The sequence below is a fragment of the Dromaius novaehollandiae genome, chromosome 2 (assembly GCF_036370855.1).
Source record: "Dromaius novaehollandiae isolate bDroNov1 chromosome 2, bDroNov1.hap1, whole genome shotgun sequence".
In the NCBI taxonomy this organism is placed as follows: domain Eukaryota; kingdom Metazoa; phylum Chordata; class Aves; order Casuariiformes; family Dromaiidae; genus Dromaius; species Dromaius novaehollandiae.
This window is the reverse complement of record NC_088099.1, coordinates 40,756,365-40,773,549: the sequence shown is the minus strand read 5'-3', so window position 1 is coordinate 40,773,549 and position 17,185 is coordinate 40,756,365. Positions and strand designations below refer to the sequence as shown.

The 17,185-nt window shown below is 39.5% G+C and overlaps 1 protein-coding gene and 1 long non-coding RNA gene across 4 annotated transcripts in view; one reads left to right on the top strand and one right to left on the bottom strand.

Moving 5' to 3' along the window:
- The window catches only part of ABCB5 (ATP binding cassette subfamily B member 5), a 35,954-nt gene extending 21,936 nt beyond the window's left edge, over positions 1–14,018 (top strand). For all 3 annotated transcript variants that reach the window (XM_026105131.2, XM_026105132.2, XM_026105130.2), the window contains 11 exons: positions 769–873; positions 1,691–1,768; positions 2,920–3,003; positions 5,069–5,272; positions 6,044–6,144; positions 7,536–7,676; positions 8,156–8,312; positions 9,972–10,169; positions 11,076–11,282; positions 12,302–12,448; positions 12,996–14,018. In XM_026105131.2, the coding sequence (XP_025960916.1) occupies positions 769–873; positions 1,691–1,768; positions 2,920–3,003; positions 5,069–5,272; positions 6,044–6,144; positions 7,536–7,676; positions 8,156–8,312; positions 9,972–10,169; positions 11,076–11,282; positions 12,302–12,448; positions 12,996–13,193 (1,620 nt within the window). In that variant the 3' untranslated portion in view covers positions 13,194–14,018. The remainder of the gene's footprint in view (positions 1–768; positions 874–1,690; positions 1,769–2,919; positions 3,004–5,068; positions 5,273–6,043; positions 6,145–7,535; positions 7,677–8,155; positions 8,313–9,971; positions 10,170–11,075; positions 11,283–12,301; positions 12,449–12,995) is intronic.
- LOC135327478 (uncharacterized) overlaps positions 10,163–17,185 on the bottom strand; it is a 64,762-nt gene continuing 57,739 nt past the window's right edge. Inside the window, exon 3 of the long non-coding RNA XR_010387643.1 lies at positions 10,163–10,848. This is a non-coding gene — a long non-coding RNA (uncharacterized LOC135327478). The remainder of the gene's footprint in view (positions 10,849–17,185) is intronic.

The window sequence follows — 17,185 nt, the reverse complement described above, 5'->3', positions numbered from 1 at the left end:
CAGTCCAGGCAGTTTGGATCAGAAATTCTCTCCAGTTTAAATATTTTGTCTATTTTCCATCCTCATACCTCATATAAAGTAAATATCTTTTTTCTAGTCCTCAGGTTAGTCTTAAAAATACATTCCTGAAACAAACCAAGTGAATGTGCCACTTGCCTGTACTTGCCCTAGAGCTTTTGTGTATTAAACCTTCTAGTCTTTCAAGATGTCTTGTGTGGTCAGTGCCATTCACAACTATTGGACTTCATAAACAATTGCTCCTTTGTTTCCAGCATCATTACAAGGGGTGAGGAGTCTCCTGTGGGATTCCTATACTAAACTGTTCCTATTCCGTACTGCGCAGTGCTGAAGTAGTATGATGGGGTATCATCTGAAGAAAGGACACTGGACGGAAAGCTTGAAGGAAGATGACAGGACTTCCAGGCAGCTCAAAGGGATATGGATTGTCTGGTGGAGAGACAGGTTCCCAAGTAAAACAGATAAAAGCTGGTGAACTGACTGTCTAGAGGCAGAGCCCCGTGGAATTGCAGCTGATCAGCAGAGGAAATGACAAGTAGTTGGAGCTGGGGGAATGAGCTAACACAGTGTAGGTTAAATGGAAAGCTGGACTTCCTTCTGGCCCAGAACAGAGAGCTGAGTGCAGACTGAGCTCAGGATCCTGGAGACCATTACAAGAAACTGCAATAGAGTAGTTTCTTGATATGAAGATTTGTTTATGTGACTGGCAATCATTGTCTTGTGCTAATTTTTGTGTTATTTCTTATGTAGGCTTTCCAAGAGACAGATCCAGAAAAAAGGAGTAAGAACACTTTGGTGCTTTCTCTAATGTTTCTTCTACTTGGAGTGATCACCTTAGCAGCATACATAATCCAAGTAAGTGTCACTACGCTGAAATGCCAGAAGTCCTTAACTCCCCGCCAGGCTGCAGGTATAATTGCTGTCAGTGCAGCTTAAGGAGCAAGACAGAGCTTACAAAACCATGTAGAAGTGCCAGGGTTTTTTTTCTGAAATATGTGATTTTTATCTATGTGTTTGCTTAAACAAATATGCCCATATTCTGTGTGGATTTAAGATGGCTCCACTGAAGACAATGATGGTTTCAACATGACTGAAATCCAAAGTTGAGGGCCTGGCCATAAAAGCTGTAGTTAAAGCTTACATGTCCCATTGGCAGTCTACAGACTTTTCCCAAGGAAAGTTACTGAATGGCTGGTACAGAACAGAGACTTGCAGATGGTCTTTTTCATACCGTTCAACAAAGTCTACAATTTTCTGTCCTCTTGTTAATGTCCTGTGGCTTGCAGGAAATGACTACTGCACATTGATACCCATATCCCAAAATGCATTGATATGACTGGTGCTGGTGGACACCTCTGGTAGCAGTCTCAGTAGGGAGGCCAACAGCTGATTGGGTCTAGTGGCTGATTTATCCTTTGACCTTGCTGAGGCACATGAAAAAGGCATTACAACAAAGCTCCTGCTCTCCGTGCCATGTTGCTCCTTTTCTGTGGGAAAACAAAGTTTCAGATTCCAGGAATGTGAGTGGTACATTTCCCAAGTTTTACAAATGCACAGTGGGTTGCAAGAGACTTCTTGGTGTCATTGCTTTTATTGTATAGTTTTTCTAATCTGATGTTTTACGTCATTGTATAAAATGTGACCATTTCTCCCTACTCCACTCCACCCACAGGGATTCATGTTTGGAAAGGCTGGGGAAACACTAACTATGAGACTGCGCTCTTTGTGCTTCAGAGCATTGCTTCAGCAGGTATGAGTTATGTAGCTAGGATATCATGAGAGCCAGATGACTTTTGCAGACTGTTACAAGATATATGTTTGGTTTCAGTTCTGTGATCTGGAGAAAAGACAAACAAAAACCTGTCTTTTCTACCCGTGGCTTAGAAAAAAAATACTGCTTTTCTGGAAGTCTCCTATCCCATGTGCAATTTAGCTCAGTGCTGCTACTGAAAATAGTCTAATTTTGAAGGAGTATCATTGCACATGTGCACATTTCTGACATGCTAACATGCACATGGTTGGCAAGAATCTGGTGAACACAGACAGCTGCAAGGAGGGCAAAAAAATTTAATCTGCGCTTGCTTGGGTGGTCATGATGCAGGTATGTAATACATAGATTTAAGTCTAATCTGTTTAGCTTTTCAGTTTTAGATCTATATATTACAGTCTGTAGCAAACAGACTATCTGGTAACTTTTTACTGAAAAATATCAAATTACACTATTGCATAAAGAATTACTTGTGAGAAGAGAAAAGTTCTTAAATTCAACCCTTCCTGTAATGGATTTCACACAATTGATTGTTACTTTCATAGGGGTTTTGAGGGTGAATAACTTGGCACCCCACGCACCCACTGAGAACAACTGGCAAGGACCTGTTCACGGAAACATCTGAAAGGGTGTAGGAGTGGGGAAAAAAAAGTGATTAAAAAAAAAACTCCCATAAACTTTGGAGGTAAAAGAACCTGATACTAGTCTATATGGACAAATATAGATCAGAAACTGATCCTCTGTAGTTAATGCTGTAAGAAGAAAAAAGTTACCTCTCTTCGGGCCCAAGGAAGCACTGGATAAAAGGGGTTTATAACAAAAATTTTTAAATAGATACATTCTAAACAACATTACAGTTGATAGCACCTTGTTTGTGAACAATTACATGTTCAGAGCAGAATACTACTCTTTAAGCTTTTCTTTTAGTTTACTTGGAAGATACTTACTATAGAGGAAGACTCTTGTAGTTTATTGTAGTTAGTGCTGTCACTGACTTGCATTTCCATTTCCTCGTGTGCTAGATGAGTTGGAAATATTTGCTCATTTTACTAATGATCCTGATAAAAAATTACATGTTCTTCTTATATTTAATTTTCGAAACAAAAAATTAGTAACTGCATCTTCTCTTGCAGGAGATGGGATGGTACGATGATCAAAAAAATGCTGTTGGTGTTCTGTTAACCCGGCTTGCTACAGATGCTTCCCAAGTCAAAGGGGTATGCAGATTCTTTTTTGTGTGCTTATTTTTTTCATATTTTTCCTACAAATATTAATTGCAATTGGCAAGGGACACTGAGACTATTTCAGAAAACAAGGTAGTAAATCTACCCCACAGGCTGGCACATGCATTTAAATAGCATGATGTTGACATCTTGGAAATGGCTTCCCAGCTGATAATTTATGAGGACTATCAAAAATTCAGCAGATGTTCATATACCTTTCATTCCCTTGCTGCAAGTCTTTAAGCTAAGTATATAATAGCAACTGTGAACTATTTCACCATGCAAAATGAAATCTGTATATGTACTGGGAACCGAAATCAGTGGAGCCCACAATTTTACACCCTACGATGGGGTGAAGACTTCGGTGCCTCTAGAGTCTCCCCTCAGTGACATGAATAGGTTACATCTACAGATGATGCAGCCCCTTACCAGCCTTAATGAACAGAATTCTTCTTCCCATCCCCATCAAATGTGCTTCTCACACAAGCAGGCCAAACAGGAAGAAATGACTTGTCATTAATAAAGAGCACTAGGGAGGATGATGCCCAAGGGATGGGATGACTCAAGGCACTGGCATGGGAGAGGTGGCCACTGGAAACCCAGCAGGAGAATATGGCAAATTCTGCAGAATTCCACCTACTCCTCACCTCATCAGCAGTCCTTGAAAATCTGCCAGGCTTAGGAAGAAAGAAAAAAAAAAACTCTCTGTTCTTTCCCTTCTCCCTGCAAAAAAAAATCACTGCAGGATTCATAGAAAAACAAGGTTTACTGGTTTGTTTTAAGAAGACTTTCAGTTTCCTTCAAACTTGTAAACCAAAAATCTACATTTTTCAGCCTCAGTACACTTTGTTCCTCGCTCCTCCTTATGCACCAATACTGGGAAAATAGTCTTTGACAGAACTTAGTTGTTTGCATCTTTTAGCATTCCAGTTTGTTTCAGTGTTACTGAACTATATCACCCTGTCAGGGAAAAAGTAGAAAGGAGGTCCCTTTTTGTAAAGGGTCCCTTATTTGTAAAAGCAAACTAAGGATGGGAATTGCTCTCCAAAGCTGTTGCATTCTCTGCAGCGCTACAAAGTGTCAGTAGGTAGGTGTCCTGCCTCATGCTGGGTGAAGTTTCCAGATCATGTTTACGTGCAGCCCCTAGAACATATGGCAGCAATTCATCTTGGCATTGGTTTACTTATTACTATTTTAAATTGTGTTGAACAAGAAAAGTTTTTTCAGGGCAGGAAAATCTTTGGCAAAAGAGGGAAGAATTTCACATCGCACCAAGCAATTTTCATTTTTTCCACCAAATGGGATTTTGGAAGATGGACTATTTCCACAGGGCTTTTTGCAGGCAATTTTTTTCTGCAGTCCTGAGAGCCCACCTGCATAGTGGATGCCAATCACCTCTTGTTATAGAAGTTCTCGATGAAAGTTTTATGCAAGCAGAGAGGAGACAGTTCTTCAGTATGCGCTTGCCTTTCCCACATGGTAGCCCTGCTGAGATGAAACATTTCTGCAGGGTGGAACCAAGGTTCTTCCAAGCATCCGGTCCCAGATGCAGCCGTGTGAGGACCTGAGGATGGGTAGTTTCCATTATCGTTAGTGGGAAGGGTTCCTGGACGGCTGTCGTTTGAATGAAGCCCTCCTCGTCTGCTGCTGGGTTCCCGACAGCCAAGCTGCCCCAGAACAAAGAACCCCAGGACAGTATTGCTGGCCAACGTGGCCGCAGGCTTCTTCCTGTGCCTTAGGTAGCCAAGGAATTCCATATATATATATATACACATATATGTATATATATTTTTATATATATATACACACACATATATTTAATTAGACATCTGCTGTTACTGTCTTCATAGACTTCTTTAATCTCACTTGAAGGTCTGAATACTGGCAGATAAATGTCTAAGAATAGTTACTTAAGTATATGCCTATTGTCATGACAATGCATGATTATGTTTTCCAATTGAAATTCTGGCCTTCAGTAAACAGTGATTTCAAATAATGATATAATTAACAAAAAGAAAATCTAACGATGGACATTTTGGTGTTTCTGGGGTTTTCTTAGGCAACTGGAGCTCGACTTGGACTGATGACTATGACTGTCTGTACCCTTCTGACTGCCATCATTATTGCTTTTGTATATGGCTGGCGGTTAACTTTGCTTATCCTGGCCTGCATTCCTTTCGTTATTGCTGCAAATGCAATAAGCGTTCGCTCCATGTCTGGTCATGCAGCAAAAGATCAAAAAGCTTTGGAAGAGGCTGGAAGAGTAAGTTCTCCAATTTTAAGTACAGGGTTATGGTGTGAGATCAATTTTAAGGACAACATTGTAGCTCTATTACAGCTGACTCAATTATCCAAGATAAATGGAAGGGGGAGAGGAAAGGACAGGGTGGGGAAAGAAGGAAATGTTTATATATCCCCAAGAAAAGCAAAACATAGATAACACAAAACATCTGTAAATTGGACTATAAAAGTGCATTTGAAAGCTTCCATACCAGGTTTCTGTAGAGGAAAGGGACAGCTAAAACAGCAGCAGCTCCAATGCTGGTGTGCTTTGGGCCTAGTGCAAGCGGTGTAGCTCTGCACTGCTCCGTGCTGCAGCCGGGCGCGTAGCAGGGCCAAGCCCTGACATAGCTATTTTCTGCTTCCATCATAACGCGCAAACCAGTAACATGCTTAGGAGTGGTAGGGTGCTGCCTTCATTTACCTGAAGGGACAGAGGGATGGTGCATGCCAATTGGGCTTAATATATAAGGGTCACAACCTATGGGACAGGGTGTGATGTTGCCTGTGCCCTAACCCAAGATTCAGAACTGAAATACATTGTCAGCTTCACCCTCACCTTGCTTTGTGACCTTGGGGTGAATAACTTCATTGTTCTGTGCAACTCACCTGATAATAGACCTTAATCTCTTTTCTGAAGTAAAGACTTGCTGATTCAAAATAATAAATGTTAGAGAAGAGAAGCATTTAGGAGATATGTTGTAGGTTCCAATTATAAGGGGTTACCTCTTACCTGTTTTATCTCCCAATTTAGATTTCAACAGAATCAGTTGAAAATATAAGAACTGTAGCTTCACTGACCAGGGAAGATGCATTTTATGAAAAATACATTGCAAGTTTGAGCGGTCCATATAGGTGGGATTTTTTTTTCTTTAATAGTTCTTTTTTGTACCTATTGAGTCTCCCAGATTTATAATAAATATGTTTCCTGTAAATTATCCAATACCCACATGATTGGTAAGGATATCAATAGCCTTTTAAATAGGTTTGAAATTTGTTTACTTGATGTATTTTAATGTACTTGCTTAGATGTTTGTAGAATGAAAAAATGTCATTTGCATGACTTGCCTTTTCATTATACAAGCACTTCATATACTGTATTCTCCAGGTATGTTACAGAATATTTTGTTTGCTTGTGTATACATAGAATATAGGACATCAGTTCACTCTGTTTTAGTATAGTGGGAAAATATGATATAACTCAGGAATTGACAATAACTCCTGTATCACACCCCTCATAACAGAAACCAGTTTTGTTCCAAACATATGACCTTGATACCTTGAAACAAATTTCATATTTGCCTTGTTTGACCTGCTGCATCTCAACTGACATCTTTGTCTCAGGTGAACCTCACTGTAATAACCATAAATGTCAGGTTTTTCTAGTCTCCTTTTGTTTAGACAGAATAGTCTAAAATTTGATTTGTTTCTTTCCTCCCTAGGGAGGAAACAGAAGGGATTGAAAATAAGGCATTGTATAATCTGTTCTCAGCCAAAACAGTGTTAAAATTTAATATTGGGTGAACTAGCATATTGGGTGAACTAGCAATATCCAGGATATGACCTGGATGCTTGCCTGGACATCAAAGGCTCCTGATTTACAGCTTGGACTAGTAAGGAGACTTCTGTTTCCTCAGAGCATCCTAAACCATGAGGGCAGAGTCACTTCTCTTAACTCTGATTCAGTGTGCAGTCAATTATCTACACAAAATGAAACTTCTCCAGAAGGATGGATTGAGAAATAGAGGCTAATTCTAAATCCCAGTGGGAATACCCAGCATAGAGTCCTTGCTCCAGTTCGGGGATGAGAGGTCTCTGCTCGGATGAGAAGATGAAGACCTGGCAGAAGCCCTCAGGCAGCTCTTAGGCTGGGCTGAAGCCTGTCTGTTTTCTTAGTCAGCTGGGTCATATGTGGTAGTTATTAAAATGTTTTTTTAACTGCTCCAGTGACCTGCCCTGGCTTAGAACAGACAGAGGAAGAGATTCAAGATAACATAACAGAGGATGAAGGTTCTCACTGCTGTAATTTTCTGCCCTAAGGGCCGTTCCAGGTCACCATGCAGGGTGCTTTTAGGGTCAGGCAGTTTTTTTTCTGCGAGTGCGTGCATGTTTTAGGTGGTTTTGTGTTTTGGGGCTGAGATGTATTGTTTGAAATCTTTAACCCAGAAATCTGGCCATCCCTCAGCCAGTGTCTGCTGTTTCTGTTTTACAAGTTATTATTTATAGAAAGTCTCTTCTTTTATCAGAGATTCTCTGACAAAAGCCCCTTTCTATGGATTTACCTATGGAATAGCTCAGTGTGCGAACTACTTTATTAATGCAGCAGTCTTCAGATTTGGGGCATGGCTCATTGCCCGTTGTATCACCAACTTCGAAAATGTATTCATGTGAGTATATTTTATGAAGGTAAAGATTGATACATGGGATAGTGGCTTCAATGCATGCTAATTGTTTAGCCTAATTACAAAACTAATGGGGCATAGAGTTTCAGGAATTTGCAGTCTGGTTGGGAGTTCAGTTTGGGCAGAAGGGCTGTTTCTGGGAAAGGTGTATATTCAGGCAGTGAAGCAGCGAGCATGTTGCCATGCTCAGTGCATTTATTGTGGAGAAACTTTCACTATTTAGCATTTCTTCCAGGCAAAGGATTTTGCACAGAGAAGTGACATGACATTACTCATCTATAAACTACCTATAGGAATAAACAGCAAGTTCTAATACTGTATGAAATATTTCTGGGAGAGGAGCACTAGAAATGTCACAGTCTGAAGAGGCGGGAAACTTTTCATTTTGAGGGTTTGTTTTATAAATGAGGAAAATAATATATTGTTTCACCTGAAATGAGCGTTGCTCTTTCTTTCATTTTTAGAGTTTATTCTTCAGTCTTATTTGCAGCTATGAATGTTGGTCAGTCTGCTTCCCTGGCACCAGATTACGGCAAAGCTAAAATTTCAGCTCAAAGAATCTTTCAGCTTCTGGACAGAAAACCTCTCATTGACAGTTATAATGAAGAAGGTGAAAAACTGGTAAGGTTTTTCAGAAAAATCTTGAAGCAAATTCTTTAGTAATGCTTTATTGCTCATAGCTGTATTCGCATAGTTTCATATTCTTTTAGGTGTCACGAAAGACAAACACTATAAAATACTGGTACTGCCTTGTTAATATTTTTTTAATTGACCATTTTATTATTTTAGCATTTCAGTCAGAAGTGTATGATTCTGCTCTGATTAAGCTAAAAAAATGATATTTCATTCAGCTGAGCTGTATCTTAAATGGCTTCAGGAAAACAGTGTCAGTTCCACTCACAGTCATATTGGCTTTGAAAAGGGTGTACAAGAGTTATAAAACAAACAAACAAAAAGAAGCAGTGATAAAAGTGCCCTTGTATAAGAGGTATAGACCAGTTCCTTCAGAGACAGAATAGTTTTGCCAAAATCCATTGTTTTACAGCAGTGGAAACTCATTCAAGTAAAAATGTGCTCTTTTGGAGTCAAAACTAGCCTGATCTGTCTGTTTAAAAGCAAAAAAAAAAATCAAAAACACCAAGCAATCCTCTCCCCTCCCCCCCCCCCCCCAAAAAAAAAAAAACTCATCTCTAAGCCAATTCTGTCAGAAGGAAACTGATCTTGGCAGTTGTAAACCAAAAGCATTTCATATAGAAATTTGACAGATTAGAAGGCTTACATTTGCACATTCCATTCAAAATGAACCTCCCCTTTAAGGTTTTAGATAGTAGCCACAACTCAGGAAGTTGTAAGCCAGTTTCTATAGCTTTAAGCTCATATGCAAGATATTCAGCCTTTAAAATTACAAGCATGTTCATGTATCTTCTTGAACCAGGGCCCTCAGGCCCAGACTTTGAAAGATTTGGTAGAATGTCCTCTGATAAAATAAGATTTGAATTAAAATATTTCTAGTGTAGGCCAGCTCGGATACCAATGATGCCTGTGATGTTAGCAGAGTAAAGATTTAAGTCCATTAAATTAGATCTTTAGCTGCTGCGATAGCACTGTACTAGCAGTGCAGCTAGTATGTACGTGGGGTGGCTCCTACCCCAAACAATAGGACACACAATTGTCTTAATGCATTTCTTTCAATCATGCCGATGAGGAATGGCTAAGCAACAGCTCTAATTACTCCTTAAAACAGAGCTTGTCCTAGATGCCTCTAAATTACTTCCCAAAGAACTTAGCTCTGTTATTTTAAAATGTGATCTTGAGTTTTTGCTATATTCATTCTGTGTTTTACATACTCAAACTGTGCTACCTGGAATGTGAAATCAATAAAGCAAAAGTTCCTTATATTATACCAAGAATAAAAGTGCCTCAATCTCAAATATAAGTAGCATAAATGAAAAATGTTAAGATTATTTACTTCTCTAAAGTAAATATACTCCTTTCAAAGCTGAAGTGACATGAAGTAGATATGAGAGAGACAGATGCAGAAAGTGATTTCTTCAGATGGTTCTAGCAATTGACATCCGCAGATCATCCCCTAAGTAATGATATTACACTTAACCCAATCTGTAATTGAAAAGGAGAAAAACATCAACAGCAGTTTTGAAAACACCATTCCAAACTTCCTTGTCAATTCTCTCACTTAAATAAGGCTTAACCAACTGTGTTTTATTTTAGTTAAAGCAAATAAATTTTAATTTGAGCATATGAACTTTCTGTTGCATTCAGAGTAATTTTGAAGGCAACATTGAATTCAGGAACATCCATTTTGTATATCCATCAAGACCAGAAGTTCAAGTTTTGCAAGGACTCAGCGTGAAGGTTAATAAAGGACAGACTCTGGCCTTGGTAGGAAGCAGTGGCTGTGGCAAAAGCACATGCATTCAGCTCTTGGAGAGATTTTATGATCCTGTGGAAGGACAAGTGGTAAGAAAAGATTTGTGTGGCTATTACTAACAGTTAAATCTACAGAGCTTTTTATATTTCAGGTGTTTCGGAGGCTTTCAATGGCCCTGGCAATATTTCCGGAGAGATGCCTCTGCATTAGAGGTGTGGATTACTGAGGTTGCAGCCCCTCTGGAGCTAATCTCAAGACCTCTGTCATTGCCTGCCCACATGCATTTGCCATGCATGCCAGGCACACGCGTTTGCGTGGTAACCTGGCTGAAGGAGCCGATCCCTCCAGAGGAAAGAACGAAGGGGGCAGACAGCATTGTCTCCCCAGAGCTGTTCACAGCCTGCTCATGCAGGACCATAACGCTTACGTTACTTACGTGTCAGTAAATCATCTCATTAATATGAATTCACATATTAGAGACTTCAACGTATGCCTCAGATAATATGAACATAATCCGATGGGGATGTTGCTGTGTCACCGTCAGAGGGATGCAATGGACTATGTGTGGCAATCCCCAGTAGTGGTTATAGGAGGTCCAGGGACATTTCCTTGGAGGTTTTAAGGCTGAGTGTTTAACTCACGGCAGAGAATATTTGTTGGTATGTTCAGCTCCTAAGAAATATGCTTTCCCATGAGGTTCCTGGTACTTCTTGTGTTCAGTGAGGACTGCAGAAACGGCCTGTGGTTTGCACTCCACATTTCTGTCTGCTGGGAAATAGAAGCGAAAACACACACAAAATTAAAAACTAATGAAAGGAAATATTTATCCATAGCATTGGTTCAGTTCCACTTTTTATGAGAAATTTACTTTATTTCAGCTGGGAATCCAATACATACCAGGTTTCCTGTTACAATTGGTGTTTCCTGTTTACACTGTGTATGTGTGGATGAGCTCTGTGCTCAATTTGGCATCATTTTTCTGTTGCTTTTTCTAGTTTGCAGATGGATTTGATACCAAGACTTTGCATTTACAATGGCTAAGGTCCAGACTGGGCCTGGTGTCACAGGAGCCCATTTTGTTTGACTGCAGCATTGCTGAAAATATTCAATATGGAGACAACAGTAGGGCTGTAAGTCAGGAGGAAATTGAAGAAGCAGCTAAAGCAGCAAATATTCATGCCTTCATTGAAAGACTGCCAGAGGTAAGAGATGGTGATCTTCCATTCACAGTGACAGTGGATACTTGGAATGACATAGATAAATCACTTACAAAGATAAAATGAAAAAGAACATTTTTGTTTCCTCTAAGGAGAACAATATAGAATTGATGTTTAAACATGTCAGTGTGTTTAAGTTTGAAATCATTGTTAGGTTAGGTCATTCAGAAAACATTGTGGCAGAAAAAGCAGAATGTGAGGAAAAAATAAGTAGGAGGACATTCTATTATTTACATGTACTTCCTTATGATTTTTTTATTTTTTTTCTCTTTTTCTGGATGCAGCTTCTCAAGTTACTCTCAAAGAAAAGTGAATTATACTAAAATATTTCAGTAAAACTAATTTTAATTGGATGGGCTAGCATAGAGAGTGTTTCTTAAAAGTAAGATGTGCAGATAAATGAATGAGATGGCATTTTAACCATCATGCTTGCCAAGAATTTGTTCTAACAAGGAAAAAAACTTTGATACTTGGTTTTCGCTATAGTTTCCAGTAACTGAAAATAATGCAATGGTGCTGAAAAATGTTTCACTTTCATTACTACCAGTATTTGAAAATACATTGAAAAGAGGGATGGGGATTTGGGAGTTTATGTTTTTTTATTTATATATGGTTTTTTACTATACACAAGAAACCCAGGATCAAGTCCTGTGTGTAGACTTCAGAAAACATTAAATCTATAGTTACTCTAGTGATCGTATGGTCATGGACAGAGTCTCTAGAAAACTGTATCACTGGTGGTGCCATTCAAGAACTACTCTACTCTTCAGGGAAATAAATTTTCAGACCAGGTATCAATAGGCATGGCTGTGTATATATAAACATTTATATAGGAGGTGTTTATAAAACTTTAGCTTTATTAAAAACACTCGTGCTATTCTTTTTTTCACCTATCTTTCAAGATGGAAATACCTCATCATCTTTAAGTATTAAGCTTTACTTTTCTAACCTTCCTTCATATAGAGTATTCACAGGCTTTCTTTTTTTTTCATATTAATACCCAGAAATATAATACCCGAGTGGGCGAGAAAGGAACACAGCTTTCTGGAGGTCAAAAACAAAGAATAGCGATTGCCCGTGCTCTGGTTCGTAAGCCTGCTGTTCTGCTTCTGGATGAAGCTACTTCTGCACTTGACACAGAAAGTGAAAAAGTGAGTAATGATCATTATGCAGAGTATTTATGGCTATGTGCATGGTTAGTTGCTTTCTCTAAAATAAAATTCAGAATCAGCTGAAACATAGTGCAAATGCTCATCTGTGAAACAACCAGGCAGGTGTATCACTGTAGCTTTTCCAATTACAAGCTGTGAATTTAAAAACACTAGGAAGCAGTGTGTATGTATTAAGTATTTAAAAACAAGCAAACAAAAACTACTGCTTTAAGTAATACACACCATGGAGAGTTGATGCTCTTCAGCTGTCTTTTTATTAGCCATATTTGATGGTAAATACTGAACTGGTGTTCTGATCCAAACTGGATTCCCAAGAACCCAATTCTCAAGTGATTCATGCTCATATGATCAGTCTTATTGACCTCAGTGAGCCACCTTGTTGAGTAATGGCTTCTCATATATGTATTGACTCATATACCTATGGGAGACATACAAGTGATAACAATGAGTATGAAATCAAATGCTGTTCCTATGACAAGTGAGGCTTTCTAGGTCATAACAACATTTTCTTTACATTTGTGTGCAGATCGTCCAGAAAGCTCTGGATAACGCCCGGCAAGGTCGAACCTGCATCGTTATTGCTCACCGCCTGACAACGGTACAGACGGCGGACGTCATTGCAGTGATTCAGAATGGCAGGGTGGTGGAGCAGGGCACTCACAGCCAGTTGTTGGCAAAGGAAGGACATTACTATGCACTTGTAAATGCACACGTCTCTAATTAGCTCTGTTTGAAGAAATGTTTGTAGGAAGAGAGGAAAAGCTTACAATGAAGTAACATTGGCTGCGTCTGTGGTGGTGAACAGAGCAGCAGCCAGGGACTGTTTTCTAGCCCTGGAACCATGCGTCACAGCCTGGCCACATGGCACAGTCCTTGGCCTGCGTACCCATGAGGGCGAGTGTCGCACACCTCCGGGTGGGTTGTGAAAGCATGCAGGACAGTCTGAGGAACAAAATCTTCTGGGAGAGTTGCAGGGGATCATGTCAGCTGGTGGGAGTCACACCTGTAGCAGTTTCATCCGGGCTATGACTTGGGTAGGGTGTCTGGCTCTTGCGGTGACCAGATCCTGGCCCATGCCCACTGGCACAGGCTAACCGGTCGGGACCAGGGAGTACAACAATGCTTAATCACCATGGTTAAGCAGCAGCCTGGTGCTCTTGCTTGCCTGTGGTGTGTCTCACCAGCTAGATGCAGCCATAAATTTTCCTTGATTTGATAAAGATGACTGTTGTTTCTCACTGCTGAGGTTCAAAATAAAGGCATTTATACTAAATTTAGAGAGAGGAGTGGGTGCTTTCCACTTTATGGCACATTTTTGGAGATTCACTTCTTGGAGATTCAGTTCTATTTCCGGCAATAATTGTAATAATTGTATGCCTTCTGTGTAGATAAATTGACATAAAAGATACCATTGCTTTGTTTAGTGTTTTTCAATTGTTGACCTAACAAAGCTTAATCGCTCTTTGCAGTCATCAGGGTAATTTCAAATAAAGTCTTCTGTGGGCTAAGATGGTTCCGTTGGAGCTGATTCATGTTAGCCATGTAAACAGCTGCTCTGTCTCTCTCTTTTTTTTTTTTTTAGTATTTTTCAACATGTGATCCTTTATTTTGAATGCCTTTGAAGACCGTTTGAAGTATTGCAAAATTGGTAGTTTGTTTACACAAATTTTCTGTAATAATTAGTTATTCCTCTGATACAGTCTTCAGGCTTCAGGATGCCTTAATGCATCCTTCAGTAGTTGAAAAATACATATTGTGTAACCAGAGAGAGTGGCTCAACAGCCATGTTTTTTTCTGACTAAATCCAGCTGCAGCATTTTAATTTTCCAAGGCTTTGCATGTGGTTTTGGTTTAGGACTTATGGCCTGGAGCAATATGAAGTATTTATAATTTCCAGATAACCCTGCTCAATTTGTGGTAAACAAAATCTAAAGTATCGACCATCTCCTTTGCTCATTGTAATTGTTTTCGGGCATCAAAATCTGTGAGGAGAATAAAATACACACACACACACACACACACACGCACACGCACACGCACACGCACAAAATCTGGTCTCAGTTTTGCCAAAATAAATACACTCACTCTCCCCCACACCATTTTTCCCAGAGAGCATTACCAGGAAGAGTTATCACTCATTCAGGCACCCCTGTTGGGTGACCTTTTCACTTTCTCATTATAGGAAAATACCACAAGAGCTGCTGTCCTCATTACATTCCCCATTATCCAAAGTGGAATCCAATTAAATTCCGTTTTCCCTGTTTTGTTTCTTCACTGGAGTTAAAATTACAAGCAGTAGATTTTGATTCTCAGTTTTGAAAATAAAATGTCTTCTTTCCTACACCAGAAATCCCTTGGGGAAGAAAAGGGGGATTGATTCTGTATTTTGGTTTTGATATATATTTGCTTTTCATCACAAAACTGACTATTATTCATTACAATTGTTAAATCTATTACAGTAACAAGTAAAATGAAGTAAAAATGAGAAATTAAGACAAATATATAAATAGAGATAGCAAACATTATGTTACATAGCTTATTTAATGAATCAAGTAACATCTGTGCCTACTTAATGGAAGATCTTTGTAGAAAATATCACAATTATATCCATGCAGACAACAGAGAAGAATCCAAAATGCAGGATTACACAGCATGCTTCCTACCCTGGAATCATTTAGTACCACAGTGGCAAGATGGGTGAGGAAATATGCACTATTCGACCGGAACTGTGGCATGGTCAGCCTAGAAAATAAGTCCTGGGACTTGCATGATTCCTTGTTTTCTTTCAGGGGCCAACCTTACCCACAATGGATAGAAAAGGGCCTACACTTGCATCATTTGGGGCATGTTCCTCACTGCCTGTTTACATAGAGCAGCCTCCTGCCACAATAGCCGGATAGCCTCAATACCATCTACGTATAATGGTCTTGAAGTAAAACATCTAGCAGCAATGTGTCACATCATTCCTGATGGAAAAGTGGGCTTGGATTTCTGTCAGGGTCAGAACAAGCAGGTGCTGTGAAGTTGCGATCGACGGAGCGTGTATGCTGCTCCGGGCTGCAAGAGCAGACCTGGGGAAAGATCCGTGACCTATGGGTGCTCCTTAGAAATGTCTCTTCTCTTCTGTGACTAAAAAATAGAAAATCCAGTTAAAGTAAATAAGATTCATTTACTTCAGTTTACAAGTGAGATGTTACAAAACATAAGCACATATTTTTCTGATTTATCGCAATATAAACATGTTAAAAGACACTAATATCACAGCCTAGTTAAAAAGATCAGCTGCAGAACTGAGAAAACCAACAAACAAAAGCAAACCCTATCCAGCACAAACAAGATGGTCAGCATGGAAATAGACCAAAATCACAATCATCTATGAGAACAACAGAAGAGCATACTATTGAATGCTTGTTAAAACAAACACTGAATTGGATGATTTTACTCTCTCCATGAGATATAAAGAGATTACTATACTTGGTCTGTAGGCACTAGTAACAAACTCCATGCCCTGACAGTTTATTTCAGCTCATCCAAGTCACCTTCCACATCTGGATATGCCCATACAGCTTGCAGGCTGGCTGTGCTCCAATTAAAAGCAGGCCTAAGTTCAGAGCCAAATGCATGTTAAAAGCACCTTTCCAGCACCAAACTCCATCCTGGTGCTGAGATCAAAAGAATTAGCCCAACCAAAAAGAAATGCCTACAAGGACACATTTTAAGAGCATTTACAAGCAAGTATTTGTTGGCCTCATAACTCTTTGCTTTGTGCTGCCGTGTATCCCTGGTGCCCCCACTAAAGCCGCTTCCCTTATCCCTGCCCAAACAGAGGCAAGTAGTTTCCAAATGTGCCCAAAATATGGCTAGTATCTACAAGTGTCACCAGGGACCTTGCCCCTAAAATGAGCTGCCATGAGCATCAAAAAGAAGAAAACCCAGCAGGCCATCCCCATTAACTAGTAGTAACAGCCTCAGTCCCAGCTAGATGAGAAGTGCTTAGCCCATATGCTTGCACTACACCAGCACTGATCTAAGGCTGAAAAGGAATTACTAATGTATGATGTACTGAAGAAGAGAGCCAAGACTTCAGAGAAAGCATTCATAAGGGACTTTGGAGAAAGAGTTGACAGCGTCTTAACCACTCAGCCTTGCAGTAGTGCCATACATAGTGGTTACATTTAATTAAAACTTTGCAATCAGGAGTCTAATTTAAACTGCTAATTACTAAAGCAAACTGAAACCTCAGAGATGGGATAAGTGGCTGACAGAAATGTGTGAACTAGAGGTCACAGGAACTGATTATCCTTAGGCTTCAAAGAGTTACTTATCTTCTTATTTGTGCGAGCACTGGAGTGCAACAGCCCCAATGGGTGTGGACATTTCCCATTCCTGGATGTCTTATTTCTGTTTGGAATACCTGTCAGTAGGTCAGGAGCAACGCTCTTTGCAAAGCAGTAAATGAATATAGTGTTTATCATGTGCTTTCCCCAAATGTCTGCTTTTCTCTGCAAACTATACAATTTTTATTTATATTCATCTAAAAATTACAAAGTGCATGGCCTTGTAAAGATTTTACTTGATAGTGCTGGTTGTATGGCAAGAAGGAAAGCTTTCATTAAAATTGCAATTCACAACCCTTTTACTTTTAGAAACTATCTTCTTTTTTGAAAAGTGCAGAGAAAAGAACAATTGGAATTTAGGTCAACTGAAATACTAAAT